Raw genomic sequence first — 23,727 nt, forward strand, 5'->3', positions numbered from 1 at the left:
AAATGTTGAACAATTGTTATGTTTCAATCACTAAGGACAGCAAACTGTGTGTTATTTTACTTGGTAATCCAGATAGGTAGAGTTACAAAGGAGATGCCCACATATATATCAGATGAACAAAAATATATGAAACTCCTGAGGATTTATTTTATTGTTTTACAGGTAAACTGCTTTAATATCTGAAGTCAGCAGTGTTAACATTATAGATGGAACAGAGGAGCAATGTGTCTTACTTTGTCCTCTTGGGCCTCACACAGAATCCAAAGGTGCAGAAAGTACTTTTTGTTAAATTCTTGTTCTTCTATTTAATGACCCTACTGGAAAATCTACTCATTGTTTTGACTGTAACCTTGAGTAAGACTCTGGGCTCACCAATGTACTTCTTTCTTGCTAATTTATCATTTGTGGACATCATTTATTCATTGTCATTTCCCCAAAATTGATATTGAATTTATACTTAGGGGAACATAATGTATCTTTCAAATTTTGTATGTTTCAGCTCTTTGCAGAACACCTTTTTGGTCGAGCAGAGGTCTCTCTTGTGTTGGTGATGGCCTTTGACCGCTATGTGGCCATCTGTAAGCCCGTGCATTATTTAGTTATCATGAGGCCATGGGTGTGCGTGGTGCTGTTGATAGTCTCCTGGGCTGGAGGGTTTCTGCACTCTGCATTTCAGCTTGGCACTATCTATGGGCTTCCTTTTTGTGGCTCCAATATAATTGACCACTTTCTGTGTGACATGTACCCCTTATTGCAACTCGTCTGTATTGTCACCTATGTCACTGGCCTCTTAGTGATTGCTAATGGAGGGTTGATGTGCTTTATTGTGTTTCTGCTCTTACTCGTGTCTTATGCTGTCATCTTCCACTCTCTGAAGAACCTGAGTCAGGAGGGGAGGTGAAAAACTCTTTCCACCTGTGGCTCCCACTTCACTGTGGTTGTCTTCTTTTTTGTCCCCAGTATTTTCATGTATGTACGATCAGCCAAGACTTTCCCCATTGACAAGTCACTGAATGTGTTTTACACAGTCATAATCCCCATGTTGAACCCCTTTATCTATACCCTGATAAACTCAGAGATGACAAATGCTATGAAGAAATTCTGAAAAAGAAGTCACATCAGGTAAAAATTATTTAATTTCTTGATGCATACACTAACATTTCACTATGAAGCTGTCTCCTCAGAATATATCAGATTTAAAACCAATGCTATGTTCTCCCTAAGGCATATATGGTAAGTATAATTCAAGGATGAATTACAGATTTTTGGCAATGTTTGTCCCTAGTGGAATGTACCATCTGTAATGTCTTGGTTACCACTATACCTGGAAATTTGTAGTACATATACAGTAGAATTCAATTAAAAAAGTAATAACTTAAAGAACAAAACTTACACATTTATTTTTAGTAATATGATGTCATTCCTTGTTTTATTTTTACTTGTATATTGATTTTTCTATTATAGTCATTAAATATTTAAATGCTATATAAAGTCTCATGCTTTATTTTAGTAGCATTACACATATAATTTTATGTGCAATAGTTTTATATTTAAAATAAACACAGAAACCTTAATAATTGTGAACATTAAAATGGAACTTTTATAAATGGTAAATCCAAAAAAAGTTATATGATGCATTCGTCACCAGTATCTCCCATGGTAGTTGTCATGGCTGGAAGGTGGGAAAACTGGAGATGTTGGTCCAAGTGTACCCAGCTTCATATACCAGCTAAGTGATTTCTGGTGTCTGATCTATAGCATGGTAGCTATTTTTCATAATACCATATTGTATACATGACATTAGATAAGAGGGTAGATCTTAGTGTCCTACTTTAAAAAAAGAAAAGAAAATGAAGAAAGGAAACTTTACTCATTTAAGTTGATGAATATATTAATTATGTTGATTACAGTGGTCATTTTACAACATATGCATATATGAAAATATCACATCATACTCCTGAATCATGTATGATTCCTATTTGTCAATCAGACAGAGTAAAGTTAAAAAAAATTAAGAGACAAAAGACAATACTAATGTTACTACAAAAATATGATTAATATTCTGATTTATTTATTTTTTGCAGTTATTTTTGCCTATAAGTTCTAACCTAATATTGATTCCAAGTAAATTACTGTTTCACCTTTATTAGGTTGTCCATTTCTATTTAACATCAACTTTAGGATGATTGTACGAATATGGTGGTTCCTTTTCAAATTTATGCATTACTTCTTTATTATTTCTGGTTTTCTTTTATATTCTTTTCTCATTTTCATAATAAGCATTTCTTCTTTCCAAATGCTAACACTGATAATATATTTCTGTTGATGAAGCGGAAGGATGACTCCATCCAGTATGATGTGTAATAATGTTGATGACAGCTGAGATACATCATCATTTGTTTTAATTGAAATAAAAAGTCAACACAGTGTGCATTTCCAAACACATCACTGGCAATTATTCTGATGACTCAACAATTTTACCCTCATAAGTACTATTATGATCAGTATTTCATAGACTTTTATTGTGTTAGACTATCATGGCATTTATGAAATAAACTTTGCTAGGATTACATTGTAATATTCTTTTATTTTGAAGGATTCCTGTGCTTCTTTAAAAAGTGTTTTGCATTGAGTGTTATGATGTAAAAGAGTACATATCTGTATGTGCAAAGATGTTTTGTAATTTTATACAATGGATTTTATTTAATCACAATTTAAGGATCTGCCCTGCAGAATTTGGTGGCACATTATGGTAATCCCAACAACTTGGGAGGCTGAGGCAGGAAGATAACAAGTTCAAAGCCAGCCTCAGCAACTTAAACAGGCTCTGAGCAACTTATTGAGACCCTGGGTTTAACCTCAATAACAAAAGAAAAAAGAATTTTCCTAAATATTTCTTATCCCTGTGACACGTGAGGTTCAAGTATACACTTAGGTTTAGCCCTGTTGACCAGTTCTTCATATATTTTAATTACAATTTTTGTGTATTTTTTGTTTCTCTCTAGAATATAAACTGCTCTATCCTAAGCACCTATGATTGTGCTGGACACAGTAAATAATTGCTGAATCAGTGCTTTATAGAAATAGTTTCACCATTTAAAATAATTTATTTTCTGACACTGATAAGTAGCATTCAGGTGATATTTCCTTTGAAGGGTTCTGAGTAACAATCAAACTTAGCATTTATAAAATGCTTATCCTTTTTTTAGAACTTGTTCTATGCATGTTATGTTGGATTTCATGTGTTACATCAGAGTATTGATTTCTCCAGTAACATCATGAAGTAAGGACTTTTATTGGACCCATTTTAACATTGTGCAAACAAGGGCTTATTGAAGTTGAAAACAGTATGCAATGACCTTGAGAGAACAGCCAGACAAAATCCATGAAGTCTTGCCTGTGCTTAGGTATGGTAGGCTTTTTACCTAGTGATGATGATAAGGTCTCCAAGCCTATTTGCATACACTGAGCAAAAGTACCCATTGCGGCTATTGTTTTTGCTGTGTTTGCATTTCTTCTGTATTTTTCATGTGCAGTTTTTTGTTTTAAAACATTTTGATTGTGACATACTTCAAACTCAGATAAAAGTTGCTAAACATCCTGTACACTCTTCCCTTAGATTCCCCATTTATTCATATTTTTCTAGGTGTGGTTTTATTCTCTTCTCTTTTTTTAACATACGTACCTATGGAGACATATATATGTGCATATGTATGTTTATATATATATATCTCATTATAGATGTATGTCAATACTACTCTATTCAATTCTGCATTCTTCTCTGTCATTTATATGTATAGAATTAATAGTTTTTACTTAAAGGCTTATGAGTAGATTGTAGACATGATGATTCTTTGGTATTAAACCTTCTAAGGCTTTCCAAAAACACAATAAACATATTAAATAACCACAGTATAGCAATCAAAATCAAGAAGTTGACATTGAGACATTACTATTACACCATCCACACAGCTTACTGCCACTTCACCAGCTGTCCCAATAACATCTTCTTTGTAGCAAAAAAACAATAGAAAGACACACATTTTATTTTCTCCTCATCTGAAAAGCGTGGATTCCTTTCATGTGTAACCATTCCTGAGCTTTTATATTTTTCTGGATCAAAATGTCTTTAAGTTGTTTTTCTGAGAGTGCCTCCAAGAGTCCACTTCTGGTCACCTTGAAGTCATCATTTCAAGAACAGACTTAGGCAACAGAGATGGCATGTCTGTATTATAAACATTTTTTTGGTGTGTATGTGATAAGTTAAAAAATTCCCCAGGGTTCATGATAAAACCTCAAACTTGAAAAAAATCACAAAACCTATGAAGAGCCAGGATGACTATTTAGTCCTGCACAAAAGAAAATGAAACTCCTCACTCTGCAAAGACTGGCAGAATACATGGCAGTTATTTGGTGGAATGTTCTGTGTGCTCCTGTTCAGATTTGTGTGCAGTTTCTTTGGGCTGAGGTTCAGGTTATGCCTTTGGCAGGAGTTTTTTCGTGTGATCTGAAATCTTCTTAGATACTACACCTGTGGTCACCACTCATCTGAATGGTGGGTCACTTCCACTGCCACATTTATTCAGTGAGCTATGATGGTGTCTCCCAGTTCCCTTCATTCTGACATCTGACTTTGTTTCTTTCTGCTAAAAATCACCAGGAAAGGTCCTATTTTGAGATCTGTGGTCCTTGAAATTTGTCTTCCATTCTGCTCTTTGTGATTTATGTCACCCCTGAGAACTAAGTGCTTTGGGCAGAACTTCCAAGGTATTTTAGAGTTTTGTTCCCAAGCAAAGCACTCACTGCCCAATGAACCTAGAAGAGAATTATGTGTTTCAGAGTTTTGAAGCAGGAAAAATTGTTATTGAGCATGGACAAACACAGAGTTCAATTTAAATCTGTCTCTCCAATCAACCCACAGCGACAGAATTCCTAGAAAGTGAGAGTAGAGAAGCTGCATGTTTCCTGGTGGAATAGCAAGTTTTCAGGTTCTTCTGTGTGGTCCTAGGTGGTCATCATGCTTTTTAATAGGCTATGTGTTTCCTTAGTGGGAGGGAGAGTTATCATGTTTCAGTTCATGTATTTTAAGATTATTATGAAAAAGGTCCACATTGTTGACAGGTGAGCTTTTTTGTGCATGCCTGTTTTTGAAAAAGCAATTTTGAGCCAACTTTGAGTAGACTCTGAAGATGCTTCCTTAAAACAACTTATAGTCAATTTGTGTCTCAGGAAATTTTGTCCAGGTGTGTGCATGTATTAGCTGGCTCAGTTGATTCTCTTCAGAAGGTTCCATAGTTTAATTATTGTGAATTGAGATACTATGTCCCCTTGTTTTCAAGAGGGTCCTCCTTTGAAGAAGTTTATACATTCTGGAATTTTGATTTTAATTTCTTTCTCAAAAACAGTTTTTTAAGATAGGATTGTTGGTTCTAACAACTAAAAAGTAAAAATTGGCTTCTATTCAGTTTCTCATTCATTTCTAGATTTATTTTAAAAGGTGAAGCCAGGCATGTTCAATATTCTAATCTAAGTAAATAAAAGTGTAGGGGCTGGGGTGTGGCTCAGTGGTAAAGCACTTGCCTGGCATATATGAGGCACTTGGTTTGATCCTCAGCACTATATGAAAATAAATAAATAAAATAAAGGTATTATGTTCACCTACAACTAAAAATAAAAGAAAACAAAAGTGTATTGCCTACTTCTGTGTATCAGACACTATATGAGCAGTCTTAATATATTTTTCTATATTAACATAACTTCAAATGCAATAGTTCATTTCACAAAAGAAAATGATGCTTTCATGTTGAAAATAACCTTCTTAAAGTTATAAAATCATAAGATGAATAGTTTACTATAATCAATTCTCTCAACTTCCTTGCAGTCCTTTTAAAATTCATAATAGGCTATGTCCAAACTGGTATGATTATTCCATCTTAGCTCATGTTGAGTTCGGCCTGAACTTCAGCTCCATTTAGGTCCCTGAGTCATCTTAGCTTATCTTCTCATGTTTGGGTGCTTCCTGATCCTAACCAATTCACAGAAATTTTATTTTGAAACATAACTAATATAACAAAACATCATGTAGACTCTACTCCAGCTTCCCCATGTATTTATAATTTTCTAGGTTTGCTTTTACTCTCTTTTATTTATTTGTTTCAAACTTTATTTTTAAAGCAGATTTAGAGTCAAATTAATTTGAGCACAAAGTACCTAGACCTCCTATGTAACTTCTGTCCCCAGTGACGCAGCCTCCCTTAGTCCATTTTCTGCTGCTGTAGCAGAATAACTGAGGCTGACAAATTCACAAAGAACAGGGATTAATTTTTACATTGTCCTCAGAAGCTGGGAAGACCAAGAGCACAACACTGGCATCTAGAGATAGTCAGAGTCATCCCGTGATCAAGGTGGAAGGGAAGAAGAGGGCAAGAACCAGACAGCAAGGGACGGCTGAGCCCACCTTTGACAGGTACTTGCTCTTGTGATATCCGAACCACTCCCACGGATTTATCCCCTGTTGAGGGTTTCACCTTCCAACACAGTTACATTGTTTCTAACCCTTGAAGTTTAGAGGACTAATTTAAACCACAGAAGACACTCTGGGTGTGGTGGCGCTCAGGAGGCTGTTATCCCAGCAGCTCAGGAGGCTGAGACAGAAGGATTGCAAGTTCAAAGCCAGCCTCAGCAACCACGAAAGGGTAAGCAACTCAGTGAGACCCTGTCTCTAAAATAAAATACAAAATAGGGCTGAGGATATGGCTCAGTGGTCAAGTGCCCCTGGGTTCAAGCCCCAGTACCAAAAAAAGAAAAAAAAAAATAGAAGACACTATTAACTTCCTACATCATAGTGGTACATTTTTACAACTGATGAATCAATGATGATACAACAGCATCATTCAAAGTTAATTTTTAACATCAGGGTGCACTCTTGACTCTTGGAGTTATACTTTCTATAGACTTGGAAAAACATATAAGACATGAATCTCTATTATAGTATCATAAAAGAGTTTTACTGAAGAGAAAATCTTCTCTGATCTACCCAGTTAGATCCCTCCCTCCAACTCCTGACAACTAGTAATGTTTTTACTTTCTCCACAGTGTTGCACTTTCTAGAATGTCATACAGTTGGGACCACACAACACATAGCTTTTTTCCAGACTGGCTTCTTTCACTTAGCTATATACTCCAAAGGTTCCTGCAAGTCTGTTCACGGCTCAGTAGCTCATTTCTTTTTAAGAAATGAATTATATTTTATTTTATGGGTGGATCACAGTGCATTTATCCATTCATGTGCTGAAAAAAATCTTGGATGATTCTATGTTTTGGCAATTATGAACAAAGATTTTAGAAAGATTTGAGTGCCTCTTTCTGTAAGAGCATATTTTTGGCTCATTGGGATAAATACCAAGGTGCCCAGTTACTTGGCTGTGTAGTGAGTATGCTTAGATTAATAAGAAATTTCCAGTTTTCCAGAGTGGTTGACATCTTTGTCTATACTTTGATCTATTTGTCTACTCTTTCATCAATATTACACTGTCTTGATTTCACAGCTTGTACTGTCCTGAAGTTAGGTATCATTGATTGTCCATTTTTATTCTTCCCCTCTGTATTGGGTTACACATTCTGAGCCTTTTCCCTCACCATATGAACCTCAGAAATAACTTGTCAACATCTACTAAATACTATGATAGGAGTTTGATTGGAATTGAATCTGTTATGAAGATCTCTCTGGGAAGAATAAACCTCTTGGGAATTATTTTTATTTTATTTTAAATTTTTTATTCTAATTTGTTATATATGACAGCACAATGCATTACAATTCATGTTACACATATAGAGCACAATTTTTCATATATCTGTTTGTATACAAAGTATATTCAAATTATTCATGTTGTTATACATGTACTTAGGTTAATGATGTCCATCTCATTCTGCCATCTTTTTACCCTTATGCCCCTCCTTTCCCCTCCCAACCTATCTAGAGTTTGTCTAATATTCCCATACTCCCCCTCCCAACCCTACTATTATTCAGCCTCCTTATATGAGAAAAAAACACTCAACATTTGTTTTTATGGGGGATTGGCTAAGTTTGCTTACATTATATTCTCCAACTCCATCCATTTACCTGCACATGTCATGATTTTATTCTCTTTTATTGCTGAGTAATATTCCATTGTGTATATATACTACATTTTATTTATCCATTCATCTACTAAAGGGCATCTAGGTTGGTTCAATAGTTTAGCTATTGCAAATTGTGCTTCTATAAACATCGATGTAGCTGTGTCCCTGTAGCATGCTGTTTTTAAGTCCCTTGGGTATAGAGCAAGGAGAGGGATAGCTGGGTCAAATGGTGGTTCCATTCCCAGTTTTACAAGAAATCTCCATACTGCTTTCAATATTGGCTGCACCAATTTGCAGTCCCATGAGCAATATATTTCCCCACATCCTCACCCATGCTTATATTTGTTCGTATTCTTAACAGCTGCCATTCCGATTGGAGTGAGATGATATCTTAGAGTAGTTTTGATTTGCATTTGTCTAATTGCAAGAGATGTATTTGTTGATTGATTGTATATAATCTTCTGAAAAGTGTATGTTCAGTTCCTTAGCCCATTTATTGATTAGGTTATTTTTTATTGGTGTTTAGCTTTTTTAGTTCTTTATATACCCTAGAGATTAGTGCTCTATCTGATGTGTGAGGGGTAAAAATTTGCTCCCAACATATAGGCTCTCTATTCACTTCACTGATTGTTTCTTTTGTTGAGAAAAAGATTTTTAGTTTGGATTCATCCCATTTATTGATTCTTGATTTTAATTCTCATGCTCTGGCCGAATAGAATGAGTTTAGAAATGTTCCATCTTAAGTGCTCCCTATTAAGGAAGTCGAAGCCTAATCTAACATAATGGAGATTTGGGCCTACTTTTTTCTTGTATTAGACACAGTGTCTCTGGTTTAATTCCTAGGTCCTTGATCCACTTTGAGTTGAGTTTTGTGCATGGTGAGATATAGGAGTTTAATTAAATTCATTTGCTTATGGATATCCAGTTTTCCCTGCACCATTTGTTGAAGAGGCTTTCTCCAAGTCATGTTCTTGGCACCTTTGTCTAATATAAGATAACTGTAATTATGTGGGTTTGTCTCTGTGTACTCTATTCTGTACCATTGGTCTATCAGTCTGTTTTGGTGCTAATACCATGCTGTTTTGTTACTACTGCTCTGTAGTATAGTTTAAGTTCTGGTATAGCGATGCCACCTGCTTTACTCTTCTTGCTAAGGATTTCTTTAGCTATTCTGGGTCTCTTATTTCTCTAGATGAATTTTATAACTACTTTTTCTATTTCTATGAGGAATGTCATTGGGATTTTCATAGGAATTATATTAAATCTGTATAGTGCTTTTGGTAGTATGGTCATTTGACAATATTAATTCTGCTTATGCAAGAATAAGGAAGATCTTTCATCTTTTAAGGTCTTCTTTAATGTTTTTCTTTAGTGTTCTGTAATTTTCATTGTAGAGGTCTTTCATCTTTTCTGTTATGTTTATTGCCAAGTTTTTTTTTTTTAGGCTATTATAAATTGGATAGTTTTTCCTTGTTTTTCTTTCAGAGGATTTGTCACAGAAATACAGAAATGCCTTTGATTTATGGGTGTTGATATTGTATCATGCTACTTTGCTGAATTTATTTACTAGTTCTATAAGTTTTATAGTAAAATTTTTTGGGTCTTCTATGTATAGAATCATATCATCAGTAAATAGTGCCAAATTGATTTTTTCTTTTCCTTTCCATATCCCTTTAATTTATTTTGTCTGTGTCATTGCTCTGGCCTGTGTTTCAAGAACTATGTTAAATAGAAGTGGTAAAAGAGGGCATCCCTGTCTTGTTCTAGTTTTTAGAGAGAATACTTCCAATTTTCTCCATTTAGAATGGTCTTGGCCTGGGGCTTAGCATAGATAGTTTTTATGATGTTGAGATATGTTCCTGTTATCACTAGTTTCTTCTAGTGATTTGAACATGAAGGAGTGCTGTATTTTGTCAAATGATTTTTCTGTGTCTATTGAGATGATCATATGGTTCTTATATTAAGTATTTTTGCATCTATGTTTGTTAGAGATATTGGTCTGGAGTTTTCTTTCTTTGATGTGTATTTGCTGGTTTTGGAATCAGTGTGATATTGGCCTCATAGAATGAGTTTAGAAGTGCTCCCTCTTTTTCTGTTTCATGAAATAATTTGAAGAGTATAGGTATTCGTTCTTCTTTATAAGTTCTTGTAGAACTCAGCTGTGTATCATTCCAGTCCTGGGCTTTTCTTGTTTGGTAGGCTTTTGATGGAATCTTCTATTTCATTGCTTGTAATTTATGTGTTTCAAATGTGTATATTATCCTGATTCCATTTGGGCAGATCAAATGATTCTATAAATTTGTTGATGCCTTCAGTATCTTCTATTCTATTGGATTACAAGTTTTCAAATTAATTTTTAATTTTCTTCTGTACTTCTATAATGTCTATTATGATATTTCTTTTTTCATCTCATATGTTAGTGATTTCTGTCTCCTTCTAGTTAGTTTTCTGTCTCTTTGTTAGCATGGCTAAGAGTTTGTCAATTTTATTTATTTTTTCAAAGAACCAACTTTTGTTTTGTCAATTTTTAAAATTGTTTCTTTTGTTTCAATTGAATTGATTTGAGCTCTGATTTTAATTAATTCCTGTGTTCTACTGCTTTTGGTGTTGATTTGATCGTCTTTTTCTAGGGCTTTGAGATGTAATTTTAAGTTATTTATTTGTTGACTTTTTCTTCTTTTAGGGAATGAACTCCATGCAATGAACTTTTCTCTTAGAACTGCTTCCATAGTGTCCCAGAGATTTTGATATGTTTGTATCTGCGTTCTCATTCACCACTAAGAATTTTTAAATTTTCTCCTTCATGTCTAGTATAACCCATTGTTCATTCAGTAGCATAATATTTAGTTTCCAGGGGTTAGAATATATTTTTTAATTTTATCATTGATTTCTAATTTCATTCCACTGTAATCTGATAGAATGCAGGGTAGTATCTCTACTTTTTTGTATTGGTTAAATATTACTTTGTGGCATAATATATGGTCTATTTTAGAGAAGGTTCCATGTGCTGGTGAGAAGAAAGTGTATTCGCTCATTGAAGGATGAAATATTCTATATATGTAATTTAAGTCTAAGTTATTGATTATATTCTTGAGTTCTATAGTTTGTTTGTTCAGCTTTTGTCTGGAAAATCTATCCAGTGGTAAAAGAGTTGTGTTAAAGTCACCCAGAATTATTGTGTTGGGGTCAGTTTTATTCTTCAGCTTGAGAAGAGTTTGATGAACATAGTTGCTCCTTTGTTTGAGGCATATATATTTATAATTGTTATGTCTTGTTGGATATTATTCCCATGAGCAATATGAAATGTCATTTTTATTCCATTTGATTAACTTTAACTTTAGCTTAAAGTCTACTTTGTTTTATAAAAAGATAGAAACCCCAGCTTGCTTTCATAGACCATAAGAGTGATATAATTTTTCCCAACCTTTCACCTTCAGTCTGTAGAGGTATTTTCCTTTGAAAAATCTCTTGGAGGTAGCATACTGTAGTGTCTTTTTAAATCCAATCAGCTAGCTAGCCTATGTCTTTTTATTGGTGAGTTTAGGTCATTAACATTCAGGGTTCTTATTGAGACATGATTTGTATTCCCAACCATTTTTGTTTATATTTGGTATTTAATTTGACTTGGTTTCTCTTTTGACTAAATTTTCCTTTAGTATAATATCTACCTCTGTTGTTTTTTATTGTTGTTTTCATTTCCTCTTCATAGAGAAGGTTTTCTAGACGTAAATTCTTTTAAATTTTGTTGCTCATGGAAGGTTTTTATTTCATCATCGAATCTGAAGCTTATTTTTGCTGGATACAAGATTCTCGGTTGGATTTCACTTTCTTTCAGAGCTTGATATGTGTTGTTCTAGGATCTTCTAGTTTTCAGGGTCTGGGTTGAAAAATCTGCACATAACCTAATTGGTTTCTCCCCATATATTATCTGATTCCTTTCTTTTGTGGCTTTTAATATTCTCTCCTTATTCTATATGTTAGGTATGTTCATTATAATGTTTCTTGGTGTGGATCTGTTGTGATTTTGTACATTTGGCATCCTGTAAGCCTTTCAAATTTGATTTTCCAATATGTTCTTCATGTTTGAAATTTTTTCTGATATTATTTCACTGAATAGTTTGTTCATTCCTTTGGTTTGAAACTCTATGCTTTCTCCTATCCTGATAATTCTTAAGTTTGCTCTTTTTATGCTATCCCATATTTCTTGAATGTTCTGCTGATGGCTTCTTACCATTTTCACTGCATGATCTATGTTCTTTCCAATGTTATATATTTTTAAGACTATACTTTTAGGGAGCATTTCTATAGTTCCTTACTAGAGAAGTTTCTCTGATCATGTGGAATACCTGAAACCACAAGGAAGAGTGGCTGGCTTTTGTTGTTGTTTTGCTGCAACTACCTATTGCCATTGATGATCGTTCTTCTCTCCTATTTGGAGAGCAAGAACAAAGGAACACAGTCTGTGTGGTTTCTGTAAAAAGAAAAAAAGAAATAAAAATATTATATATTTTGTCTCCCAAGTGGTCTAATCTGAACTTTTAATTTGGCTTTCAACTTAACTTTTAATTTGGCTTATTGTTTCTTTCATTTCAAGGATTTCTGTTTGGTTTTATTTAGAACCTTTACTCCCTATTGAAGTGTTCTTTAGCTTTTTGTATTTGTTTATGTAGCTTTTTTTTTCTGAAATGTTCTTTTGCTGCCTGTGTCTGGTCTCTTATATCATCCTTTAATTCACAGAACTTTTTAATTATGCACATCCTGAACTCTTTCTCTGTCATTTCATCTGCTATGCTGGCCATGGATTCTAATAACATGGCATCTTGATTTGTTTGGGGCACTTTCTTCCCGTGTCTTTTCATGTTGCTACTTTGTCTTCTAGCTCTGCCTCTCTAGCGCTGTGGATCCAAGGCATTACCTGTTTACTCTATAGGCTTATAATGCCCCTGTAGGGTTCCAATACTTCTCTTTTGAGGGTCAGGACAATGTTAACAGATCCCAATATAAACAATTTACAACCTAAAATCAAATAATTGCAATTAAGATATTTACAGTTTGGTTACAATGTAAAGATATAGTGAATTCAATCATTATCTATAATATAATCAGTAGGTTTGTAAAGGGTTTACAGTTTATGATGGTGGACAAAGAACTGGGGGTTAGGTGTGGGAAGATATGCTGAGGAAGTAGGAGGTGAGGCTATAGAATTATTATATCTTAGGAAGTGTGAAAGAGAAATCTAAAGAATAAGGTTTTTGCAGGAGAATAAAGAGGAGGTAATCTGGGGTAGAAAAGTAAGTGAGAAGACAGTAGAGTACATAAAACAAACACACATATATATTAAGAAAAATTTTAAAATGTTAAAATAGTAAATAGTGGAGGGAAAAAAAGCATGTACAACACAACTGTAATATAGCATTCAGTCATCCTTGTCCTCAATTTCCTAATTCATGCAACATTCTTGGTTTCACATATGTTGGGAATGTGAGGGCAGGAAAATAGGGAGAGAGAAGAAAAAAAATTCTTGAAGGAAGAAGCAAGGATTGTTTTTGTTGGAGATCAGTATCTTTCCTACTTCCCTTCTCCTCCAATAGTTGGGGTCATCTGTCGTTACCTGGTATCTCTGCCCTCAGGATGGTGAAGGTAACCAGGCAGGGAGGGTTGGTCCCCTAAGGGAGTCTGCACCACAAGGTTCTCTTTTTGGACCCGCTAGTGGTGTGTGAGTACCTGGTCTCATCTCCTTATCTTGCCTGAAGACCTCCCAGTTCCTGGTCTCTGTGTTAGTCTCTAAACTGCATCACACTCACCCTCTCCCTTACTGCCTCCTAATCAGGGACCTTTTTCTCTGGGGCTCTTGTGTGTGGCACTTTGTGGGTACTGCACTCCTGCCCCACTGATAATTGTTTTGTATTGGGCAGTCACTGTGCCATGTTAGTATCTTCTGGGGAGAGGAGGAGGTAGAAACTGGGTACCTGGCCATTAGAGTTCCAAACTGGGAGTTGCCCCCACTAAAGATGGTGATGAAAGTGACCCAAGATGGAGGCAGTTGCTTTCATTGATTGAGTTTTTTGTTTGGTGAGTTAGCTGAGTGATGGTGTTGGAAAATTAGCTCAGAGACAAGCTCTGTGGTGTGCAGTGTGTGGCTGTTGGCTGTCTTTAGAGCCTGTATGAAGTTCACAGATGGAGGCAGGATACCACGCATAAGGGGCTATATACATTGCCAGAGTCCCAAGATGGAGGTGACTGTGGAGAGCCACACATTGATAGGTGGGTGTCCACATGGGATTGGCAGCTGGAGATCCATCACTTGGGTAGCTGCTGGGTGTCCTGCATGGAAGCTGTGTCCAGGGTTTCTGCTGGGGTGGGTTGCTGAAAGTTCTCCATGGGTGCTAAGTAGGCGAGTAGTTGAGAGACTTACTCAGATGCTGAGGCCGGGAGACTTGCATAGGCATGGTGGTTGTGATTCCTGAGTGGAAGCAGGAAGATTGCTCACAGAGAAGCAGTATTCTCACTACTTGAGTTCCAGGTCACAGAGTGACACATAATGCTGCCTCTCTGTGGCCCGCCATCTTGGATCCCTTGGTAATGCTTTTTGAGTCTTAACTCTCCGTGAACAGTTAGTAACTCTCCATTAACTTGTTTCTTTTTTCATCCAAGCTTTGATATTTTCCTTTTAAACATCATTTAACATATTTTGTTAGATATATGCTTAAGTGTTCCATTTTTGGAAGTATTGGAGTAAATGGTATTGTGTATTTAATTTCATCATCCACTTATTTGTGGCTGGTATATAGGAAAGTGAATGCCATTTGCATATTAACCTTGTATCCTAGAGCTTTGCTGTAATCACTTATTCCAGATTTTTGTAGACTTGATTTTTTTATTTTTTGGATAGTCTTCACAGATTATCATGTTATTTGAAAACATATTAAAATTTGTTTCATAAGTATGCATTTCTTTCTATATGGTGCCTAATTATTTTTGCAGACACTGTCAGTACAATGTTGAAAAGCAGTGGTGAGAGGAAGAATCCTTGCTGTTCCTATCTTACAAGAAAGGCTTCTGTTTTCTCTCTGCTGAGGATGATATCGGTTATAGGCTGCTTTGTAGATACTTTTTTTTAATTTTAGGAAATTTTCTTCTATTCCTCATTTACTGATAGTTCTTTTAAAAAAAAGAGCTGAGTGTTGAATTTTTAAAATGCTTTAACTGAATCTGTTGATATAACAATGTAATTTTTCATCTTTATCCTTTGGTTTCATTCATGCCATTAATTGATATTTGAATTCTAAATCAGCCTTATGTATCTAGATCAGTTGGTCATGGTGTGTGATTGTTTTTACATTATCAAATTGAATTGCTAATAGTTTGTTAAAATTTTTTGGAAACTGAAAGTGGAAATCCTCCTAATTCTCATTTAGAAGAACCTTAATAGTTTCAAATTCCTGAGTAAGATCTGTAATGCCCTGAGTGTTTGTTCTTGTCATGTCTTAGACTTCTCTTTTCCATTTACTATGCTTAGTTGTTCCCATTATTATTTGTGACTGTGTTGCAAAACATAAATCTGATGCAGTATATCTATAATCTTATTTTGTTTCATTAAATCTTATTTCTCCATTTAATAGCATAACATATGAAATAAATAGATGTTCTACTATTTTTCAAAACACTAATGAACAAAAGGATAAATAATTAGTTAACATAACTACATCATAACTCTTGAAAAATATCCCAAATCCCAAACAAAATGTGAGAGAAAATTGAGTATTAGGTAAATGAGAAAAAAAATTGGTTTAGAAGTGTGGAAATAAATGATAAATTCATCTTCAGTGAAACAAACTCACTAAACTGATACATTATTTTGGTCAATTATCATTTTGTCAACTTTCCCATGTATCTGAAACTTTTGTTGTTGTTGTTGCATCTTCTTGACCATAGTAATGTGATTGATCTATTGGCATATTTACAGATATAAACTTGTGGGAATTCCCAGTGAAAGTGATTAAGGAGGACTCAGTCTTGGATCCATTCCAGGGCAGGACTCCATGGTTAATGTGGTTTTATGGTATAAAACCCACAATGATCATCATTCTTGTCAGGTAAAAAATGCTGTTCTTTAAGGGCCTAATGTAATTATTTGAAAATATGCTTCAGTAAGCTTAAAGCATTATCTACTTGAAGTGCAACAATGCTATCTCCTAATCTATAGCACAGTTATTTGTCTATACTAAAACCAGCAGAGAGTCACTACAGAAATGAATAGTAGTTATTAATAAAGTTACTGGAAGAAAGAGAAATGTTCCTTGTAAAAAAAGGTTAGTTGCCATCTTCCTACATGAACATGTGATTTGTTTGCCTTTTTCAGAAATTATGCTATTGTGGAAGTTTTTAATTTTTTCTATTTTCAACATGGAATTCATTTGAAATTCATATACACTGCTGGTAATGATTTTCTGCAAATGTTAGAAGATTCTGGAGACAATGAACTGATATAGATGTATTGCTTTAAATATATATATATATATATATATATATATATATATATATATATGTATATAATCATTTTTTTTCTCATGTATCCTGGGTCAAAAAGAGATTTCCATCTACTAATGAAATAAAACATTCTCTTTCAAACTGTAGACAAGATTCCAAAAGTAAGAAATTTAAAATTGATAGTAAAAACTAGACTTTGCAATTGCTTGAATTTTTTATTATATAGGAAATTGTATCACTTGAAGTTGCAAAATTAAAATGTTGGGGATCAAGACACAAAGGGCGCAAAAGAGATATACATGTAAAGTCTCTCAGAATGTCATCAAATGTCTCCAAAATTTTTCAAAAGCCTTTTGAAGACTCCAAAATTCTTCTCTCCAAGAAGTATGCCTCTAGTTTATGACTCCTTAAAGCAATAATTGGGAGAAATTCTAAAGAGTAAAGTGTTCTTTGAAAAACATGCTTTAAGAAATAAAAAAAAAAACTGTTGGGGAAAACTGCTGTAGGTAGATAATGGCTGGTCAGTTTGTAAATAAGAGATGTCACCAATAAATTTCAAATTTGAATGAATGAATTCTTCTACTATGTTCAAGATTTGTGCTTCATCTGCAATAGTAGAGGTAACAAGAGGATTTCTCAGTCAGCATCAAAATTCCATCCACTGAATACATAACCCTGGTGCAGACTCAGCTTTAATGAGAAAGTGACACTCTGTGATGCCTTGAAGTTTACCTAATTAGGCTGATGTTACAGAAGGTAGGTGCTATGTACACACTAGTTGGTTGAATAAAAAGAATAAAAAAATGAATGTAGAACATACCTTTTTTGAATATTTCCCTTTATTTTAGAGATTGTGGTAATCACTCTGGTCTCTGAAGTTAGCATCTACTAAAGAGCAGATGCAAATACAGTGGTAGAAAATCATAATGAATATTTGAGCTAAAGACTTGAGCAGATGAGCATGGAGAATTGCTAAGAGATGAATTCAGGCAGTTAGCAGGACCATGTAATCTAAAGGCAGGGAAGCCATGACTATAGGTTGAGCATGTGATAAAAATCCTGTAGGAATTTGGACAAGTGAGTGATTTGATCTGAATAAGATTAAACATATAATTTGTGTTCCTTGTGGAAATTGGCTTCCTGGGGTCCAAGATGAAAATAGGTAGAACTGACAAGTGGCTTTTGCAGTAGATCAAGGATATATTTGGTTGCAATGAGAATGATCAGATTTATAATATATCAGAAAGGGAGTGTCCTAGTTTAAGGCAAGAGAGTTTCTTAAGTGTATGAATAAATAGCATGAAAGGAATAATAGATGGATATCCATTATGTGTCAGAATGTCAGAATAGGGACTAAAAAGTTATCTAGAAGGAAATATCATTTTATTAGATAAAGAAAACCTCAGAAGGAATAGATTTATCATGAAAAATTAAAAATTCACTTTTGTAAATATTAAATGGACATCTAGTTGGAGATGTGAAGTAAATAGTTGCAGACAACTTTTTAAATTAGGGGAGAGAAAGTGGTGAGAACAACAAATTTCATCATTCTTTGAGCATTTGCAGGTTAGGAAAAGGGAGAATGTTCAAGCAAAGACCCTAAAAGGAAGGTTCAGTAACTTGGAAGGATATTTGATTGTGCGATGGCTATTGGTCACACATTGTGTCACATGAAAAAAAAACTTTTTAAAAAATTTTTTGTTCCTTTCCACCCTACTTACTTTTTCCTCAAATATATGTTGAGATCCTAACCTCCAGTAACACATAATATGAAGTGTGTGTATGTGTGTGTGTGTCTGTGTGTGTGTGTGTGTGTGTGTAGGATCCTTGCAGAAGTTGACAAGTTAAATTAAGTTCATTAGGGTTGTCTTTGATATAATAGAAATGATGTCCTGTTAGAAGGGAAAATTTGGATGTAGGGAAATGATACATGAATACAAAACTTGTATCTATGAATCAAGGAGAAAGTGTCTTTTCATTCCTTAATGTCTTGCAAAGCAAGTAATGCAGCACAGATTTTGATTCTGATTTCATTGCATGCCAAATTCTCAAACAACACATGTCCTTTAAATTAAGTAATTTGCTAATTTATTATGGCAACTCTAACAAAAGAACATGTATTTTGGTACTGGAAAGTGGGGTGCAGCTACACAAAATACCTAAAAGTATGGATGTAGCTTTGGGACTGGGTAACGGGCAGATGGTTGGAGAAGAGTTGTGATCCGTGATAGAGAGAGCCTATATGAAGAGACTGGATGCACTATGAACATCAAAAGGTGATTCTGGTCAGGGATCTGAAAGAGAAAAAGACAACTGCACAGAAAGCCTCTCTTGTGCTAGAGAACACACACTTTTTCATGAGCAAAATGCTCCTAGAGATATGAATGGCAAGGTACTTCTGGTTGAGGTCCAGTGAATAAGAAATAAGTGGAAAGTGGAGGAAAAGCTGTCATTGTTATTGATTTACAGTCATAGAACTATAAATGAATATACTGACTTTAGGTCTGTAGTTTTACATTTTATTTTTGCCACTGTGAATATGAAAATGACCTTAAGTGAATCTTTGGTATTACACCTTATAACTTTATGTTTGGTGAATTTTCTCATAAAATTCATTTTTCATTTCTTCTTGTTGTTTCACATCTCCTTTAATCGCATAAAGTATGGCTTCCTGTTAGAAATTTTCCCATAATCCAGTGGATTTATGAATTCCAATACTGTGAATTGATAGCATGACATAAATAAGACACTTATTATGACAATGATCATGTTGTCCTTTAAATCCTGATCCCATCACTGTGTATGGAATCACTTAGGGCAGGAATTGCTGTCTTATTTCACTATTCCTGATATGTGCAGTAGATAGCTTGACACAGGTTGATGCTTCTTTTACATAATTCAGAGAATGAATGGATTAAGATTGAGATTATAATACTTGTAAGAATTTTTCCTTGTTTTGTAGGTGAACTGCTTTATTATCGGAAATCAGCACCAATAAAAGACTAGATGGAACATAGGAACAATGTAACTTACTTTGTCCTCTTGGGCCTCACGCAGAATCCACAGGAGCAGAAAGTACTTTTTGTTATGTTCTTGCTTTTCTACATCTTGACGATGGTGGGAAATCTGCTCATTGTGATGACCATAACCTTCAGCAAGACCCTGGGCTCACCAATGTACTTCTTTCTTGCTAGCTTATCTTTTATGGATGCCATTTATTCTACAGTTATTTCCCCAAAAATGATTTCAAACTTATTCTTAAGGGAAAACATCATATCCTTTGAGTTTTGTATGACCCAACTTTTTACAGGACACTTTTTTGCTGGGGCAGAGGTTTTTCTTCTGTTAGTGATGGCCTATGACCGCTATGTGGCCATCTGTAAGCCCCTGTACTATTTAGTTATCATGAGGCCGTGGGTGTGTGTTGTGTTGCTGGTAGTTTCCTGGGTTGGAGGTTTTTTGCACTCAGTAATTCAGTTGGGCACTATTTATGGGCTCCCATTCTGTGGCCCCAATGTCATTGATCATTTCATATGTGACATGTATCCCTTATTGAAACTTGTCTGTGTTGACACCTGTGTCATTGGTCTCTTAGTGATGGCCAATGGAGGTCTCATCTGCACAACTGTGTTTCTGCTCTTACTCGTGTCTTATGCTGTCATCTTCCACTCTCTGAAGAACCTGAGTCAAGAGGGGAGGTGGAAAGCTCTCTCCACCTGTGGCTCCCACATCACAGTGGTTGTCTTCTTCTTTATTCCCTGTATTTTCATGTATGTACGACCAGCTAAGACTTTCCCCATTGACAAGTCATTGAGTGTGTTTTACACAGTCATAACCCCCATGCTGAACCCCTTCATCTACACTCTGAGAAACTCAGAGATGACAAATGCTATGAAGAAACTCTGGGGAGGAAAAGTCATATCAGCTAGTAAATGAGTGAGTTGCCCACTATAAGGCAGGATATTTTATCACAAAACTGTGTTTTCAGGAAGCATAACATTTATGAAACTTGAATTCTAACTTCCTTTCCCTCCAAAGTATTCCTGGGAAATACAATTGAAGGATCAACTATGCATTTGTGCCACTAATAGTTTCCCTACTGTAATGTAAACTCTATTATGTCTGTTTATCACTACTAGAAAGTTTTAATGCACATGTAGTAGAAAGTCTATCAAAACATGTACTAACTTAATGAATAAATTTTTGGAATCATTACACTGATGTTACTTAATTTTTGTATTTATCCTTATAACTTGCTTTGTTGTTCCTTATCTTATTTTTATACTTCTTTTTATGATGTTTCTTTTTATTAGGTTTAAATATTTAAGTGCTATGTAAACTTACCATTATTTTATTTTAGTTGTATATGCAAATTTTAATCCAGTATTTTTATTTTGTAAAATAAAAAATGGAACGTTTAACAGATAGTAACATTAAAAGTAGAACCCACACAACTTGGTAAATTGTAGAATGGGGCACAGTGGTGCACTCTTGAAATTTCAGGGGCTTGGGAGCCTGAGTCAAGAGAATATAGGGTTCAGAGCCATTCTCAGGAAAAGTGAGGCACTAAGCAAACTTATTAAGACAGTGTCTCTAAATAAAATATAAAATAGGGTTGGGGTTGAGTGCCTCAGTATTCCCCACATAACATTTTATAGAAATCTGCCCCTCCATTATCAGGGTCTCTTAGTGCTGGTCTCAGATGCAGGCAGTAAACTCTTTTTCTGTTTCTTCAGATAAAGAGTCTTATCATTTGTGACAACTTGGGAGAAATTAGAAGACATTATGTTAAGTGATGTAGGCTAGACACAGAAAGATAAATACTGCATAATATCATTTATATATAGAATCAAAAGTAGCCACAGTGCTGGGGCAGAGAGTAGAATGTTGGTTGTCACAGGCTAGAGGGAGAGGAAACTGATGATTTTTAAAAATTGTAAAGTACATTAGACTGGAAAATGTCTTCTGTTATCTGTGTTATTTCTGGTGTAGTATTAACTATAGCTATCATGCATGATAATGATAGTACTATAAATATAGTTAATAATACTATATTGTTAATAATATTATATACTTGACACTTGATAAGAGCGTAGATAAGTGTTCTCATCATAAAAATATCATACAACTATATGCACTAATGAAAACAAATAAAGGATTGAAGACAATTAAAAAGGGTGTTAAAGGAAGTCATTCATATGGATGGAAAATTATACCAGTTAAAAATATGAGTTTATGAACAGAAAACAGATTACCAGAAATAATAAGTGCATGAGCAAACATGAGTTTTCTGATTTCAATCTCTTTAAAATATGATTATTAAAATAATAGTAATGTAACCATATTGTGGAATTTTAACCCAACCCCAAAAACTTAAATAAATAATTATGTTTAATAGGTGATTAAAGGAAATAAGAAGGAAAAGAGACATAAATAATCCAAAATAAGTTTAAAAAAGGAAAATAATAAAGAACATACAGAACTCATAAAAATGATGATTTTTGAATTAACCATACCAATAGTTACATCAATGTAAATGGTCTAAATATTATATTAAAATGCAGAGATTACAGACTGTAAAAAAAAAAAAAAAAACTAAGACTTTCTTACATGTTGCCTCCACAAACACACCTTAAGAATAGAGTAAGGAATAGATTTAAAGTTTTGGTAGTTTCCATTTTCCTGGGGAATCATTCATTTAATTCAGATTATAATTTATTTTACTTAATCAAGATTCCTATATTTTTAGGATTGGTAAAAATGCTAAATGTTTAAAAAATCTTTTTTGTATTCTTTGTGTCAAATTTATGTCAAATTTGAAATTTGTTCCTCCATTATTTTTTTGTAATTAGAATTGAGAGTAATTTATTCATTTTCTCATATTGTTCTTATTTTTTATCCAACCAATGGGACCATAGGTATTGCTGTATTTTTAATATGGAGTGCTCCAAACATGCTTATTTGTTAAAGACTTGGTCCTCAGCAGGGTACTAATGGAAGGTGGTTAAAACTTTCAGAGGTGACCCAGGTTTTAGGTCATTGGGAGACAAGTTCTAAAAGAGGATTGTGGAAACTGATCTCTTACTTTCTCTCCTTTTTTTTTAAAAAATTGAAATGAATTGAACAGTTTGCTCCAGCACATGGTCACCACAGGCCCAAAGCAAAGGGACCACTCAGTCATGGCCTAAAACATTAAAACTGTGGTCCAAAATAAAATTTTGATATTTGCCACAGTAATGGAAAAGAGACTAGCAAACATATAGTAGTTTTGATTATATTTTCTAATGGAGGAAACCTATTTTATCTCTATTTCTAACAGTTTTAATTGAAATGATATTTAATCTTTTTTTTCTTTTTAAACAAAATAAACTCTTCTAAGTTTTACTTAGAGCACTGAGCTAAAACCCCATTGTTTTAAATAATTTTTCATTTGAATCATTTTACATATTTTGGATTTTAATTTGTATTACTCTTTTACCAAAGAACTTTTAAAAACAGGACTTTGAGAAGTAACAAATAGAAAGTAATAATTTGTTTCTACCAGAAATCTCACTCTAGACATATCTAATTTATCTTAAAACATTCAGGCATGGTTAATACTCTTAAAAATGGGAGTTCATAACCCACTTGAATCAAATGCATGAAAGATGATATGTCATGAGCTTTGTAATGTTTTGAACAACCAATAAAAAAAAGGAAAACAAACTAAAAAGCATATTATACATTACTATGGATCTGATAGATGCTGTGTGAATAGTTTATACATTATGCTGTGTTATCAAAACTTCTTGATTTATAAATTATTCCACTTAAGGCAAGAAAAAAAGATGATTCTGTATATTTAAAGTAGCTTTCTTAAAGTTACAAAATCATACATAAGAAGTCTAACCCTAGTCATCTCTCTTCGACCTATGTGTAATCTTGCTTAAAATCCACATTAGGCTACATTGACAATGTTTTGATCATTTAATCTCACCTCATATCTCCATCTGTTTGCAGACCTCATCACCATCTGTATGGCTCTGGGTCATCTAGCTTCCTAATGCTGAATGTCTCCAATGGTTTTGAAAAATAGGAAAATTTATTTATTTTTTAAAGTAGCTTTAGGTTCACTGA

The 23,727-nt window shown here is 34.2% G+C and overlaps 1 protein-coding gene and 2 pseudogenes across 1 annotated transcript; all 3 read left to right on the plus strand.

The window, feature by feature from the left end:
• The first annotated feature begins 206 nt into the window (after positions 1-206).
• LOC124078345 (olfactory receptor 4A47-like) lies at positions 207-1,126 on the plus strand (annotated as a pseudogene).
• An 11,272-nt stretch (positions 1,127-12,398) lies between these two features.
• Positions 12,399-12,590, plus strand: LOC124078375 (small nucleolar RNA U3; annotated as a pseudogene).
• A 7,027-nt stretch (positions 12,591-19,617) lies between these two features.
• LOC124078364 (olfactory receptor 4A47-like) lies at positions 19,618-20,547 on the plus strand. Its single transcript, XM_046423117.1, has one exon. The coding sequence runs from the start codon at positions 19,618-19,620 to the stop codon at positions 20,545-20,547; it is 930 nt and encodes a 309-aa protein (XP_046279073.1).
• The last annotated feature ends 3,180 nt before the right edge of the window (positions 20,548-23,727 follow it).

The sequence above is a fragment of the Marmota monax genome, unplaced genomic scaffold (genome assembly GCF_021218885.2).
Source record: "Marmota monax isolate L192 unplaced genomic scaffold, Marmota_monax_Labrador192_F-V1.1 WCK01_AAM20220418_F8-fsc00441, whole genome shotgun sequence".
NCBI classification, from domain to species: Eukaryota; Metazoa; Chordata; class Mammalia; order Rodentia; family Sciuridae; genus Marmota; species Marmota monax.

Bases quoted from the DNA above. Each gene is read 5' to 3' on its own strand.
- LOC124078364 (XM_046423117.1), top strand. From the start codon at position 19,618: ATGGAACATAGGAACAATGTAACTTACTTTGTCCTCTTGGGCCTCACG.